The following is a 16,609-nucleotide window of genomic DNA, read 5'->3' on the forward strand; positions in this document are numbered from 1 at the left end:
ATTGTATTAATGCATATGTTCTGCATATTTTGTATACATTAGGTAGCCTCTTTAGGTTGGACCTCCCAAAAGAGGTCCATCTTAATTATCTAGCAACAGTTCATCTGAAAATTCCTTTTGTTTGAATTCAGGTTCTGAAACTGGGAAAGCTGTGAGATTTTTAAGAAATGCAACTAAATCCTCTGCTCTTGTTCTTAATTAGCAGGTATCTGATGATGAGTAATTACATTGTCAATGAAATCTATTTCTCAAGAGAAATAGGGGTGTTTCAGTCAGAGACAGAATGATAAAAATGATAGTCAAATTCAGGAAATACCCCCTGCTTCAAGAACTGGATAGCTTCAATCTTCCTGTTAGTGTCTCACTCTGCAGGTAGTTTTAGCTAGTGATAGGATCTGTTTAGTAGAAAACTATTATCTTGCTACAATGTGTGAACTACTGTTATGTAGGAGTTGACAGTATAATCTGTTGTACTATAAAATGTTTGTGTATTCTATTGTTTAGATGCTTTGAAGTTTGACTAATGAATACTTCTCCCATGTACTCCTGGTCTTGCCTGACACCTCTTCTTTGAAAACCTAAGATAGTGCACAGGGGTTGATAGATGGAATGCTGTCCTCACATGGATGTACCATCAACTCTGGTTTTGGGCTGTTCCCAGAACAATGGTCTGGATGCAAGCCAGTACAAGTCTGCCTTTGTAGACTTCTTAGAAGTGAAAGAAATGGCTTTTTATTGTATTGTAGTAGCCCATTTCATTTTAGTTAACAGGTTTGGGTCAGCTGTGCTGCAGTCAGCGGGTGAGTAATTTGCTCCTCCTCTCTTACACAGATTACGCCTGTGCACTCCAGAAGGATATCCTGCTGCAAGGACGCTTGTATCTCTCTGAAAACTGGCTCTGCTTCCACAGCAACATTTTCCGATGGGAGACCACAGTAAGATCTCTTAGCTCACTTGAATCCCACCTTTTCCATGTCCTATCCCATCAGGATATAGGATTAGAGTCTCTCAGATCTCATCCTGTCAATCTCATACTAGTAACTCTGGGCTGTGAAGAAAGAGCCTGCATCCCATCCTGAGTGGAAATTCAAATCCATTATGTAAAATAAGAGTAGCAGTAGAGGCATCTGAATGCTGAAGTAAGCCTGTTCAGTCTGTCATTCAGCATAAGAAGTTTAGGAATTATGCTAAAGCTGGCTTTTTACATTTCTGGTAATGACAATTTACCTTTCCTTACCATGCAAAGTTGTCCTATAAAGGAATGTAACACATGACCTCCTACTGTAAGTCCTGGGGCATGACATGGTGTGTGGTGTTGCCCTATTCAAGAACTCTCCAGCATTGAACCTTACTTGACATAGCCTTACATGTAAATATCAGCATCTAAGAATAGCTGAAGGGAATTGATAAATGACTTCTGCAAGTTCTCATATTGTGGTCTGTGGCTTTTGAATAGTACAAGCAAAGGTACGTATTTGTGATATGTTGGCCCTTTCTTTTTTTTTAATAATAAGTTTAAATTTCTTCATTCAGATGCAGTTGCTGCATCTGCTCTAGAGCTTGCATGAAGCAGTGAATAAGAAAAGGAAGATAACCTAGCAAACAGAGGATGGACATGTCAAAATGTTCTGTGAACTATGAGACTGCTCATAATTTAAGTCAGTATCTCACATTTGGGTGCTCTGAAATACACAGGACAAACAACAAATAGCTTGTGAATTTAAACCTGTGGGGGCTGTAGAAATACTTAACTGAAAATCAAGCTTAATTTCATCAGATGGATTTGGTGATTGAATATGTCTTATTTTAGATGTGAAATAAACCCATTGGAATTAAACCCTTGAATATATAAACTCTTCAAAGACTGATTGGGGTTTTTTAATCCAAAACAGCATACATCCTGGTAACCTGTTTCTGCCTGTCTGGCAGAGTGATATCTTCAGCAATACCTTTAGGCAATCTGAGCTCATCAACTACAATGGTAGAGCCAAGTTTGGGACTTCATTAGCAGGCTGTGTTGTTGCAAAGAGAGAGGGAGTAAATGGAGAACTCGCTGCTTATACAGGAAAAAACGAGTTAGAGCTGTATGTTTCTCCTTTCTCTATGCTGAATGGCAACACAGCCTTATAGTCAAGAGAAGAGGGGGTTAGGCTGGAAGGAAACTGCTTCTTATAACCAGTCAGACCATGTTCTTCTAAACAGAAACATTTCATTTACTAATATACAAGTCAAACATGCCTAGGCAGGAAGAATTTCTTGCAGTGACTAGACTGCAAATAAAATTTTGAAAATGGACTGTATTGTAAACTTCTGTGAGATAACACAAGTCTGTTATCTGATCTCTCATCTACGTCCTGCTTTATGTATAGCATTCTGATTGGGATTGGCTTTCAGATCTGTGATTTATGTTTGGTTGGGATTGTGGCAGGAGTGGGAGAAAAGCAGCAAGAACCATTTACTTCCCTAGTGCTAATGTGAAAGAAGAGGAGATGACTCTTAAGTCACAGCTTCTACTTTGAAATGTTTGCTGTTAAAGTAGCAGGTGGAGACGGTAATTGCCTTTGTGATCTCATCTGAATTGTATCCCAGGGTTTGGGGTTAGTTTGAGTTCTTCTTGCATGTTCTGTAAGTTCTAACTTTTTAGTCATAAGTTATTTTTAATATGTCTTATTAAATGTGTTTCTTCTTAGATTTCTATTGCTTTGAAGGATATAACTTTCATGACAAAGGAGAAGACTGCTCGTCTCATTCCAAATGCCATACAAATAGCAACAAAAGGAGAGAAGGTGAAAATCTGGTTTTAAATATATTCTTGCTAAATGATAGAGTCCTGAACACAGCACGTGTTCTAGTCCATATTTGTATAAGTAACTTTCCTGTCAAATGTTTAAATGTGATTAGGATTAGAAGCCAGACTTAGGTTTGGTCCCTGTGCATGTTTGCTTGATAATTCAACTCCAGTTTGACTGCAGAATCCCTTGGTAGTGTTGATACAGTGACCAGAAAGTAAAAATTTGTCTGACCTGTTCAAAGGAAAACTAATTCAAAGCATGAATTCGGAATCTGTATTCTTCATACTGGAAAAATATCAAAGTCCCTGGACTTCAAGTACTCCTTGAAGAAAACTACTGAACACAAAAGGACTGTGATGTCGTGGGTTTTGAGTAATGGAGAAATTTACCCATGTGCTGGGAAGTGAAGTTTTAGAGTGTGTATTTGAAAAACTGAAAAGCATGATGCAGAGTCTTATGTGTAATACACTTTGTGATTAGTTCTATAAATGTCTTGAAAATAATAATTCTTGGCAAAGAACAGCTTTCCACAGTGAAAGCTGTTCCTTAGGAAGCAACTGTGATTTTGGCTGTTCCCTCTCAATTCATCCAGTATTAACTTTATTGACAAGGAAGATAGACCTCTTTGCTAAAAAAAAACAGCTTTCCGATGGGAAGATTTTAATACTTGAAATTATGCATATAATTTGATCTCCTATTTTAATTATTTTAATTTCACATTGTCTTGTGTGAAAATGGTAGTAAAAGGCTTATGTGGCAGAAGAATAGAAGTAGTTGTGGCCTGTAAGAAACAGGTGTATGTGTTTCTGATTTGTTCAACCTTCTGTGGGAAAAATAAGTTTGTTTAAGTTGAGGAGGAGCTCTTGCTTTGTACCAAGAGTAGTCACATGGCCAGAACAGCAAATGTCTTTATATACTGTGTGGACACTGGGGAAAATACTGAAAATGATGCAAACTGTGGAGCCTGAGGAATACGACCCCACGTTTGTTGAAGTGAAATGAGGCAAGCTGCTACTGATGACCTTGGGATATTCAAGATACAAGGAAGCATTCTGGGATTCCTGAAGATAGCTACACGTGAGCTTATGTTTTACCTTGTTTTTTTCTGCAGTTTTTCTTCACGTCATTCAGTGCAAGAGACAGAAGCTACCTCAGTATCTTCCGTTTGTGGCAGAATGTGTTGCTGGATAAGGTAAGCTTGTCTGCAACAGGACCTGTGGTTAAGCAGCCAAATAAACTTTTCCTAAAGTAGACGGATGTGCCTCTGGAGAATAAGAGACTAGAAGTTAGCTTTTCCTTTCTGACTTAGAATTTTAATCTAATATTCTACTTTGGTTCCTTGTACTTTAGATCACAGATGAAATTCTTATCTTTTCCTTCTCAGACTGTCACTGCAGTTCTGGGGTTGAAGGAGCATTTTGTCTTTGCATATAGGTTGCATGCATTCTCTTCACTGTGAGGTCAAACATATGTTACTAAATTGATACACATTTGCTTCACATTTTCTTTGCCTAATTTGTGATCAAAAAGGCAAGAGGTTTTCTCAGTGAAAACTTCAAGGAAAAAAAGGCCAAAACTTCTCAGATAAGTTAGCTGAATCTTTGTCAGCCAACTCATTACAACTCTGCTGACCTTGAATAAATGCAACAAAGGCAGGCTGTATGATATGGAAGTGTATTTTGGCAACTTCGGCTAATTAGCTTGATTTATATTGCAGTTTGTAGATACATAAGCTAATCTTTCTAAAAATAGCCTGACACATTTGCAGAACATCAAGAAAGACAGACAAGACAATTTTTTTGTAAGAAAGACATTTTTTGTAAACCAATTCCTTCCTGTTTATGTCTCTCATTATTTAAATATTTCAATTCAGTTGCAATTTCACACTGAAATATCCATATATAACACTGCAATGATCCCCAAAGGTTTAAAGCTGTTGTACAACTTACACATAGTAGCTATGCTTTTTTTCTTTTTGTTGGATGAATTTTAAGGCAGACTAGAGGCACTTTTTGTCAAAAAAGTGCTGAAAATTAAGGGAAGTGCTATTTAAGGCAAAACCAATGCTTCTTGCAAATCTCTTGTCCCTCAAATCAAATACTATTTAATTATCTTGCGTCCAGCCACAATGTACTTTGTCACCTTTTGAATGGAATGGGTAACTGGAAGTGACCTTGCTTTCTTTCATTGTGCAGAGTGTGTCAGAAATTGCACTTATGTTATTCATTTGATTAGTTTGTGGTGCTGGAGGGTCAATGTATGGGCATTCAGGTATACAAACCTATCCTAGGCTGGAACAGAGGTAACAAGCTTTGTACTGTTCATTATTAGTTTTTCTTGTATGTTTCTTCTCTGACACTGAAACGAGTGTCACATTAGGATCATTTTTTTTACTTGAGAGCAGTAGCTAAAGGATAGATAAGAAAGCAGGAGGCATGGACTGCATGCAAGATGAGATGAATTAAGCCAGCAGGTTTTAGAAACCAGTGCATTAGAGTAGCTTGGTAACTATCCTTATTATTTCTATCAAATCTTGCTGTTAGCTTGCTTTTATCCTCACTGCAGTATGTTAAAAGATAAATCTGTTTATGAGAATTTCTGCTTGGGGTTCTCAGTTGTAAAATGGAGCACGGTCATGAGGTGTATGTAGGGCTTTTTAATGTAGTATGTTTGGAACTATTATTGAAACAGGATTTCTGTTAGGTTGAGTTCCTACTTTTGAAACATAGTAATGACTTCTGATTCTCTGCTAGAATGTGTGAGTCACCTGTCAGCCTTCTTTATGGTATTCTTTAGTAGGTAAAGCTATAGAAGGGGTACTGTGGACTTGAAAGTAGAAACTGAAGTTGCTGGAGCTGGATCCACTGACACTACTAGAATGGCAGCTGTCTACTCAACTAATACTAAAAAAGAGCCCCTGGTGTTTTCAAGGAGTTTTGCTGTTTTCTTCCTACCACTCCCATATCAGGCACAGTACACATTTGGAAAATGTCCCATACACCTGAAGCCCTGCCATGGTATGCAGTGCCTGAGTATGTGGAGTTTTGGTGTTTCAAAACTTTTGGTGTTTTTGGCTTCAATGATCAAAAGGATGCCATCAGAATTTGTAAGGCTTTTGACAAAAAAATAAATCTCACTCTGGAACCAGTTCCAAAAGGAGCTGGTTTTAATGTTTCCTCAGCCAATAGCTAAATGTTTTGAAGCCTGTGAATATCTTTAAATGCCCATGGAGCACATCTGCTAGACCTGGAGATGACATCCAACTGTTAAGTTCTGAAATAAAGTTGTCATCAGAAGTGTAAATCTTACTATAGGTGTCACAGTGCTGGTTTGCACCACCTGACAGTGAATAATCCCCAATTTTCGGGATTTGGATCCAGGGGACTGGAACTACATTTGCTTCAAATCATGGTTGTGCAGAGGTAAATTTCAGTCCCTGGCCTCTTCAGCACTTCTGGGCATAGATTTTGTGCTATGAACTCTCACCTCTGAGGAGTGACCTGTCTGCTTTACCTGATACACCTTAAGCTTTTGCCACCTTCAGAACTTGTTGGTAGGGTCAGCCTCATACACTTTCTCAGATCTCCATCTGGTGGCCATTCTGCCTTGTACCTCCCAAATATTGCATGTCCCAGGTGGTTGAACAAGTAGTCCTTTGACAAGTCTGCCTTTCTGTTAGAAGTGAGTTGCACGGTGCAAGAGAACCAGCAGATTGTTACATGCTGTTCTGTGTCCAAACTTACTTCATCCATCAAGATGCTTTCCCCCAACTTTTCTCCACTGCTCTGACAGGACTCCTAGTCCCCTTGAGCTCAGTTACAATTTTGTAGCTCTTAACTTCTTCACACCCTTGCTCAGAATACACTATGGTGTTTTTGGTGCCCTTCAACTTTATCTCCTCTGCAAATCAGTAGGTGCTTCTTAATATGGGTCTTTCTTAGGCTTTTTATTCTTTAAATGCCCATGCAAAGACATTTTTTCTTTGAAGGAAAATCCCACTTTATTTTTTCCCCCCGTCCCTGCTGCAAAACATGTGCAGAGTGGGTCTTGTAGGCTTTTACCTTGCCATTGTATTTTAAATGATCCAGCATCATGGAAAATAAGGAATCATTAATGCAGTTCTGGAAGAGACATGACACCAGTCTTGATAAAACAGATAGCTGCTTCCACATCCACTGCAGCTTTCAATAATACTTCAGTTTCTAAAATCAGCCAAAAATCCTGTTTTGCAGTGGGCTTTCCAGATTTGTACAAGGAATTTATTCATGGCTGCTATTGACAATAGGAGCAGTGCCATTCACAGTTTTGCTTTATTTTCCTAAACCTTGCGGGTGTCAAATATCCCTCAAGTTTAAGGGAGAAGGAACAAATTAAAATGTAATTAGGCAGGTCATTCAAATCCCAAACAAACACAGCACTCCTTATTTCTAATGGAACAAGATCTTAACTTAATCAGTCTCAATTCCCATGAGTCCTCTGCCTTAGAGTTGGATTTATTTTCCTATTGTTCTTCTTATGCTTTGCTGGGTAGAGATTTGCACCTGTCTCCAGAGACATTGTAACAGGTAAGTCTAGAGGTGTGAGAAGGCACCAGAATTTCTGATCACCTGGGCTTCTTGTGGCAAACATCTCCCAGGACAGCAGTTCTGCTTTCCCCAGCAGTTTCTCAGGGAAGGTTTTGAAAAGAGAGATGTTTATTTGCACCTTTGTGTACAACCAGATTAATTTAAGAGATGAAAGAAGACTTGGTTTGATTCTGAGCTTCATGTTTAGGAAATTAGAGGGAGAGTTTGCTGTTTCTCTCTCCTGTTCTGGAAACAGAGTTCTGTATCAGAGTTGCCTGGCAGAAGTGTGGTGAATGGTGAGGGTTGTCTCTTTAGCCAACCTGTATGGCAGGCCTTGTTCTTATTTCTGCATTTGTCCATAGAGGGTAAAAATCATCAGCTTTGCTTCTGTTGGTGGTACTCTGTAATACTGCTTGTGCCATGACACCGCTTTGTCTGGCACCATGCAAAGTATTGATGATCTGTGCTCTGCTTGAAAAGACATAAGTGTATCCCAGCTGCTTCTTGTAGCCTTTGTTTTTGTATACAAAGAGAACTGAGGAAAAACCCAGGGTAGACCATCACCTTGAATGGTCAAAGTAATTAATGTTTAGATTTTGCCTTTCAAGCATCAGAGCTTCTCTAAGGCATCCTCTCAGAAGCAGAAGTCTGACCCAGAAAATTTATGCCCTTCTTTGTTTTCAGAACTGACTCTTTCTGATACAATAAAGCAAGTCTCATTTGATCTTGGCTTGTGACTGTTAAGAACTTATTATATCTAGCTGAGTTAGGAATAATTGAGCAGAGTGGAAGAATCCTGTTTTAGAAGCAGAAGTTGGTAACATTGCTTTTACAAAACAACAGGAAACAGCTTTATAGATTCCTTTATAGAAGCTGAAAAGCTTCTCTCCTTTCCTCTAACTATTGAGCTGACTGTAAAAGGGCAGACTGATTTGCCCATAGACAGAACCGGTGAATTTAATTAGAAACATGAGCACTGTGCTATTATGACTGGGAATCAAGGCATTGGCAATATTGGGCAACAGAAATGAAAATGGCTTTATTTCTATCCTTTGATTCCTAGCTGGAAGCTGTGCTAGCTAAAGATTCACCTCAGTCTTATTTTGAAACCATGTAATGCCCATCCCTGGTTTTGGCCATTTATGAGAACAGCTGTAGGTAGTTGTTTGTGGTTATGAGTTTATTTCTTCAGAAGACAGAATGCCTGGGGAAAGTAAGGCCAGCTGTAAGTGGATGCACGTGTTTCATCACTGCATTGCTCTGTAGAACAAACCCCCGTGCAGAGGGAGGCTGGCATTAGCTGCTATGACCCTTGCTTTATAGCTGTGTGTTTTGTGTTTTAATGTTTACTTTGCCCTCGCTAGGATTAAATACCTTGAAACTGATCTCTGCCAATAGGGTGCTTGTTGCCAGCTGCTTTCTGAAAAGCCTGAAACCGTGTTGTACTGGAAAATACCCGAGGGAAAAACCCTTGCTCGTCTCCCGCGTGGGGCTGTTTGTCCCGGCCCTCGGGGGGAGCGGCTCCCGTGCGATGAGATGCAGCGGGGGTGAGGGGGCAGCGGGACCCCCGTGGGGCCCGGCCCGGCGGCGACGGCCGAGCTCGGCTCTGTCCCACCCCGGGCCGGCCGAGGAAGGCGCTGCCCCGGCGCGGGCGGGGGGACGGCCCCGGCGCCGCCGCCCAGCAGGAAGTGGGAGCGCGGCGGGCGCGGCTCCCGGCGGGAGCGGGGCTGTCCCGGCGGGAGCGGGGCTGTCCCGCGGGACGCGCCAGGTGGGTCGCGGAGCGGGACGGGACGGGACGGGCGCGGGGAGCGCCGGGGCGGCTGCGGGCACGAATTTGCATCCTGAGTGCGGGTCAGCTCCTCCGTGCCTGTCTAAAATTGCGGGTACTGTAACTAACACTCTACAGGTGAGGCAGGCGGATGGAGAGGATCATTTAAAGGCCCTTTTAATAATGCATGGGTATTTAATGTCATCATTTCATGCAAATAGTAAGCACTACTTGTCTACTTGTGTTACTGCCTCATTAGCACAGTCCTGTTCCCTTGATCAATATGGATGGTGGCCGAGGCACATTTTCCAGTTTGGTGTCTCCTGTTTTATGATCGCTAGTATTGCTGTCTGAGCTCTGTTAAATACCAAAACCTTTTATTTCCTTTCTTCCTACCTCCCCCCTCCCCACCCCCCGCAAGCCCTTTATAGCCAAGGTGGACTTTGAAACTCATTGCTTACTTTGCAGTTATGAGTGTGTCATACTACTTTCACCTCCAAGCTTTCATGACGATTTAAGAGAACTTAAATATGTCTCAGTAGGTGTGGGAATTCATGGAAAAGGATAGCGATATTGTAGAGAAGGAGAAGACTTAGCTGGTCCTGAGTCAAGGTAACCTTGAAGAAAAGCAACTACTTTTCATAAAGAGGATGCTGGTGGTACAAAGTGAGGACCTCCTGTCCCACCTTGGCAAAGTGGAGAGTTGGCTGACCTAGACACCAGTGTCGTGACTGAAATGCTAGCCTCCCACAATTTGTCAAGTACTCTGAGCATCCTCAGGAAAGAGGTGGGTGTCTATTAAACAGTTTGTTCAGAATCAAAGAGGTAATTACTTACCTTGTGCCATATCAAGTGAAGTTCAAGAGTGCAGTATCTTGAAGGTATCTATGAAAATATTGGTAACACAAGTAGTGGCTACAAAGTATGTGTTTTCTTAAAATGATGATTTTTCTTACGCCTGGTATTGTTGGTTGAATGGCGATGGGAGTGTGAAGTAGACAGGAGTACAGTTGCCCAAAATGCTGAAACCCAATCTCGGAATGTGATACCTGAATGCTTTCAGTCCTTGTCAGAATTGAGGTTAAAGGCTGTGGCGTAATACAAACTTGTTGCTGTTTTTCCTCCAGTGCCTTACTGTTCCATACCATGGTTCTTGACTAGCCTGCTTTGTTTCAGAGGCTGACCAAGCAGGAATTCTGGCAGCTGGTGCACCAGAGCTATGGCTCTGAGCTGGGCCTGAACAGTGAGGAGATGGAGAGCTTCCACTCATCGTCAGAGGACAACGGGCAGTCTCGGTAAGGAGAGGCTTTACAGCCTATTGAAACACCTGGGGAGAAGAAGCAGTGTCCTCTTTATTAGAAACTCAGTTTCTAAAGAGTTGCTGTAGACTTAACAGAATTGTTGAGCCTGTAGAGGATGCAAAGGTCTGAACTGTATAGACTGATTGTGTAAAAATGTAACTGTGTGAATTTGCTAAAATAGTAGCAGTGCAGCTGAGGAGAGAGGAAGACCTTGTTCTCCCTAGATCTTCTTGGGGACCAGCATAGGGTAGCTTGAATAGCAGCCTTTTCACATGATGGTGCCAAGTCAGCACCTTTATGCCCTTCAACAGTTTGGAAAGTTTGAATAGAATGGAGCTATATTATGGTTCAAACACTCTTCCCCTCCTCTGTGGAGACTGAAATACTTGTTTTGCCTTGTTCTCCTGCTATCTGATGTCTTAGCTTATTTTTGTATTGTCCTCAGCTTAAGAAGCAGGAATAATCATAGAACCAGCTAGAATAATTATAATAATAATGATGTGTTTTTTTTGGAAAGAATTGCCTTGATTTTTTTTTAACAAATGTGAACTGATTTGTGACCTGCCAGTGTCAATCTAATAACAGCACTTTACATATCTCTGTTCAGTTTTGAAGAGTCATGCTTATTTACACAATGTAATTTGTCTCTTCAATCCTGTGTTTGTTATCTGAGTATGTTTGTGAGAAAAATGTCTTGAGTTCATTACAGGCTTCAAAAGATGTTTTATGAAATACTTTTTGGTGTTTTTTTTTTTTCTTTGATTGGTTTGGTTTTTGTTTTAGGTTTGCTTGATTTTTGGGGGGGGGGTTTCTTTTGTTACGTTTTGTTTTTTTCCTGTTAAAAAGTCATAACTTTGCAATGCAGGAAAAAAATGTTTTCTGACACTTTCTTAACATTTTGACTTTCCAAATTAGTTATAAGCTGTATGTTTCCTCATTTCCCACAGCACTCACTTTCTTTGTTTTATTAACCTTATGATCAGAAGCTGAATGTTCTGAGAGGTGGCTGAAATGAGGAAGATGGCTTGATATTAATGAACTGTATGTGGGAAGAGTGACTTGGTAGTTCTTAATGTTATCTGAACAGCCATGTTTTCAATGCAAAAATCAAGATGTTTTCTTGGATTTCTCAGTGCTTAGATCTCCAAAGATATCTTCCTTTTTGCTTTGGACAGATCCAGCATTTGTGATGATTCTGGAGAAAGGGATGAAAAACTACCCAAAATGATTGGTTTAGTTCATGAGCCCACGCTTCAAACAGAAGGAGAGTCACTCAACAGACACATGTTGCCAGGAGTAAGTGCTGACACAGCCTTTCTTGCTGTTGCTGATAAGCATATGTGCTTAACATGTATGTCTGTAAGCATAGGATGAATGGAGGTGGTAACTTCCAAAGAAGTCTTTGAGAAGTCCAGAATGTTTCTTAAATTTGAAAATGAGCAAAATTCTGTGTAAGCGAATATTGTTGGTATGAGCTTCAGCTGTGTTCTGTCGCTAATTTGCTGTACAGCCTGGCTACAATGCTGGTCTGGTTTTTTGTTTTTCCTTTAAAAACAAAATGTCTTGGTTTTTCTTATCCAGTTCCCAAGGGGACTATATTTGTGTTTTATCCAAGTGCTTTTTGAAAGTAATACCTTCTTCACTTCCAATGCTTTCTTGCTTGCGCTTATTTGTAATTTAAAAAGAGATCTCCTCTTATATTACTGTATCTCCTATACATAAGGCTTATTAAAGGGTAGTTGCACTTCGTCTTCCTTGCCTTCAATGGTTGGTTAGTTTGCTGTTCTGAATATATGAAACCTTTTTCTATGCTTCAGAAGGAAGGGGAAAGCCCCCACACCTTCTATAATAAGGATGAGTTTTACTTTGATGCCTTGGATTAGTACAACTAACAAGCATGAATGCTTCACTCATGTTCACTTATGTTGTATGAATTTCTGAATGTGTTTAGCTAGTGTGAGCAGCAAGTACATTAGTAGTGATATCTGAGATGGGTATAGTGTCTAGCACAGTTACTGGGGCTCCTGTGTGCAGCTGTAGTCCTAAAAGTTGCAGATATTTTCTCTTGGTTATTAGATATCCCAAAGGCCCCGCTAATGCATTTTTTATAAGCTTCACTAGGGCTGGGTACTTAATTGCCAGTTTTGCTTAGGAGAATATGGGGAAGGAAGAAAGGAAATTTTAATAGTTTTTACTACCCTACCCTTTATATCTTCTGGCTTTTGTCACTTGCTAAAACTGATCTGAAGGTTAAGTAGGATTTAAATATTTTTGCCAAAATCCAAGTTAATGGCTAGAGGCTCATATCCAACAAAGAATATTGGTGTTTCTCAGATGTTAAAAGCATAGTTGTTTGAGTGGTGGGTACTCCTCATGGAAACTCTAGTAGTATAAAACAAGATTTTTGGAGAGTTGTAAGGGAGGCCTGAGGATGCTGCTGGAATTTGGACTGTTTAGGATCACTAAAAATCTACACAGGTAGCCTCAGTTTGCACTTGTCTTACTTGTGCAAGAACAAGCCATTTAAAGATAATTGCTGTGCCTGGAAAAGAAGCCACACCCCAAGATGTCTCTTGCAGGTGCTAAATCTAATTTGGCATCTTGGTAAGGAGGAATGCCTGGGGATTTGGTCTGCAAAAATGCCAGGTTCTGCCTTGAATAAACTGCCTCTGAAAAGTCTTTTAATTATAGTGTAGAAGTGTGGTCTTGATAAATGACTGTTTGTAACTAAGCTGTTTACTGTTTCAGGGTAGATAAAATGCACAATGATTTTGTTTGGCTGTATGTGTCACTTTGCATTACTCAAGAATACCCATGCTCTCTCCACAGCCCCAAGATTGCAGCATATTTTGTAGAATGACAAGAGCAGTAGGAGGCAGCAGTACTGCTTAGAATGTATTTATCAGAAGTCATCACAGAGATGACACAAAGCCCACTTAATCACCTTCTAAAGACTGGAGGGAAACAGGCTTAAACTCCCTTTGCTGCTCTGATAGACAGAGTAAGGCCTAAAGCTCTCATAGGAGGAAGATCTGAATAGTGGAGGGGTTGGGTCTAGTATTTGGCCCATCTTGAAAAAAATATTGTTATATAAATACTGTAGTTGATTGAGGCAAGTTTGTGTGGATTATCTGCCCTCTCAGTACATGTGAATGTGGGAGCCACCTTGTTGCCTTGTTGCAACCATCATCTTCCCTCCTCCCCTTGTAGGGAGACCTTCCAGTCCCAGATCGTGCTGTTCACAGGCTGAAAACCAAAAAGCCCTTTGCACAGAGCTTAGTACTACTTGACTAGCTCAGGAAATAAATGTACAATTGGGAGTAAATTATACATCTTTAATTCCAGCTGACAGATCTTAAAATCTTTACCCTTTAGTGTGGAAAAAAGAAATGCAAACCAACCCAAAACCCCATGAAATCTGTGTTAAACTCAATCAGTTATTACAAAAGCCCTAGCTTGAATCTCTTCTTTCATGATAACATGAAAAGTTTTTTTTTTTTAATAGGAGCTGTTGCTTTTTTGTTCTGACTTGAGCCTGGCTTCCCTGCTCTGCTCATGGCATAGTGGGCTGCTCTTGTGCTGGTGGTGGGAACCCTGCTTCACTAGGTTGTGATTGTCAAAATGCTGGGAGAGTTCCTTGGGTTTGTGCTGGATCAGTGTGTCGACTTTTAGGCTGTTCTGTTGCAACTAGTTCCTTTTGGACTTCCATCTGTATTGATATTTTGACATTGAATGTTGGTTCTGTCCTAGATCCTGTTATGTGACTGAGTATAACTTACATGGCAGCTTCTCTCAATAGAAGCATTTGTTAACTGATATGTTTTTCTGATTCAGTCTTCCTTTATAATTTTTTGACCCTGAAGGAGTCAGGGTCACTTCTGTCTGCTTATACTGCAGTCAGATTTACGCCTGTCTCTGTTTTCCAGCCACCCACCACCTATTAGCCCTTGGTTGCACAAGAAAAGTAACAGGTTTTTATTTTTTTAAAAACCCAAGAAGTACTGGAAGTACACCATGACTGTTAAAGCAGTGGATGCTTTTGCTTTCTTAAGTCAATGCTGAATACTCTTTAGGGTGATGGTTTTGCAGATGAATTGGAACAACTCAGTTGAGGAGGCCTGATTGTATTTACTATGGTCCACTGTGTATTGCACTTCCAGGGCTGTGCTGCTCTTGATCCTGGATGTTCCACTGGCGGCAGTGGGGCCTTGAGGAGAGGTTTAGAATGAAAACTGATTTAAAGCTGATAGCCAGACTTCTTGGCTGGCATTTTTAGATATACAAACTTTGTCCATACAGTTTCCCTGGAGATTTACTTCTTTAAGTGTGCAGTGGCATACATGCTTAGCTGACAGTTCTTGTTTAAGGTTGAGAGCTGCATCATTGATTCAGTGACTGATGTTCAGAGGGATTTCCTTCTTGCTTACATATTGGAGACGGCAAATTGTATTCCATTGCTTTGTTTGTGAGAAGTAATATTTTATAAGTAGGATGGCTCTAGACAGTATTTTAAAACTTCTTTTTTTCAAAGGGTGATGGTGTCCTACAAAATAAGAACTTTTCAAATATGTAATTGGGGTAATCTAATCTTTCTGAAAGAGAGGGGCACTCTGCCTGTTTCATTGTGCTTTCCCTCTGGGTTGTTGTACCCTTGCTAAACTGTTAGGAAAAAACTAACCTGATGAATGTAAAGTAAATCTGCGTAAGGTTAATGAATTAACCTTATGTTAATGTTACCTTAAATGCTAGTGTTGAAGCAGGGAAAGGGCCCAAACTGTGCAGATGGGTGCAAGAGGACTGTCCCATTTAGGGGAGCTCTTAGTACCAGCAGTACATACAAGTAAGTCTGTTTCTTGTTATCCAAATTAAGTAAAATACTTAAATAAAGGGGAGAGAAGATGGCTGGGGTAGAGGAACATGGGGGAAATTAGTGTTTGACTGTGTGGTAATTGAGCAGATAGAATTTGTGGCTTACTTTGTATAGGTGTCTTATGGTAACTTTTTTTTTTTTTATGGTCTCTGCTGATATTTTTTCTGCTCTTGGTTGTTTCAGGTGGAAGAGTCCTCAAGTGAGAAGCGAATAAAGAATCCTCTTACATCTTCAGAAAGAAAACCTGCTAAGCTAGTTAGGAGTAGGTCTTTAGAAAAGTCCTTGGACCTTAATGAGAATGAAAATCTTCCAGAGAAGAGCAGTGCATCAGATAGTGAAGAAGGTAAATCTCTTAACAGTTGGGATCTGTAAGACAACATGACTTTGGTGAAAGTCGCACTTATGGAGAAAGTTAGAGAACTTTCTGATCTTAAGAAACTTGTTTGCTTATTTGTTTCACAGAATTGCAGCAAAAGCATTTTTTTATCTTTGTTTCTGTGGGGGAAAAAATGTTGTTGGGTGTTTAGAATGAAAACAAAGAAATTGTGGTTTTCTTTCTCTCTTTTGGTGGGTAAAGAGTTGCCAACAGCTTAAACTGAAAGTTTCTTGACAGTGGGATGGTGCTAATTTCAAAGATGTTTCTTTCCTTTGTTTGTATTTCTTGGAAACTGAGGGGAAACATTTCAGGCTGTACTTAAGTTTCTGAAAGATTCCCCCAACCCCATTCTTTACACTTATACTTAAGGTTTATGGGCTTCATTATTATTGGCGGAGTAAGCTGAGGAACTTAGCTGAAAGCCCAGGGTTTCAGGAGAGTATTGTGCATATTCTGAATCTGATCTGAAGATGAAAAACCTTAATGGATATCTTGCAGCAGCTTTCACTCTCTGTGCTAACAGTATCTTAATGGATCCTAATATACCAACCTCATATCTCATTACCCAGTACAAGATAGAAGAAGCGCAGGTACCTGGATGACAGACTTGGGCTGAGATTTGTGGGTGCTTGTCCTGTGGTCCCAGAGTAGGCCCTGACAAGTTCTCACTTTCTATGGTGAGATTTTTCACTTCCCTGGGGAAGTTTTCATTGCCAAAGGGCTGTAGTTATTCAGACAGTTCATTGAACTTTGGTGGATGTTCTGTAATATCTGAATCTTGGATTCTGTAAATACCTTTAAAGTGAAGTGTGCTCAATCTGTATTGGTTCCAAGGTTATATGGTGGTGGTGAAAAAAAAAGACAGAAAACCCAACAGTAGTATTGTGCTCAGTAGCAGCTGTATATTTCTTTCATGTGCAAAGAGAACTTACTTCAT

The 16,609-nt window shown here is 40.2% G+C and overlaps 1 protein-coding gene across 5 annotated transcripts in view; it reads left to right on the plus strand.

Moving 5' to 3' along the window:
* The window catches only part of GRAMD1C (GRAM domain containing 1C), a 52,492-nt gene that overhangs the window by 20,520 nt on the left and 15,363 nt on the right, over positions 1-16,609 (plus strand). For 4 of the 5 annotated variants that reach the window (XM_039717906.1, XM_039717902.1, XM_039717903.1 and 1 more), the window contains 6 exons: positions 832-935; positions 2,691-2,786; positions 3,904-3,984; positions 10,302-10,420; positions 11,602-11,722; positions 15,480-15,639. In XM_039717906.1, coding sequence (XP_039573840.1) covers positions 832-935; positions 2,691-2,786; positions 3,904-3,984; positions 10,302-10,420; positions 11,602-11,722; positions 15,480-15,639 — 681 coding nt within the window. Of the gene's footprint in view, positions 1-831; positions 936-2,690; positions 2,787-3,903; positions 3,985-8,849; positions 9,126-10,301; positions 10,421-11,601; positions 11,723-15,479; positions 15,640-16,609 lie in introns of those variants that run through there. The other variant, XM_039717905.1, reaches the window with a different exon arrangement.

This window comes from Passer montanus, unplaced genomic scaffold, assembly GCF_014805655.1.
Source record: "Passer montanus isolate IOZ18808 unplaced genomic scaffold, ASM1480565v1 scaffold39, whole genome shotgun sequence".
Taxonomy (NCBI): domain Eukaryota; kingdom Metazoa; phylum Chordata; class Aves; order Passeriformes; family Passeridae; genus Passer; species Passer montanus.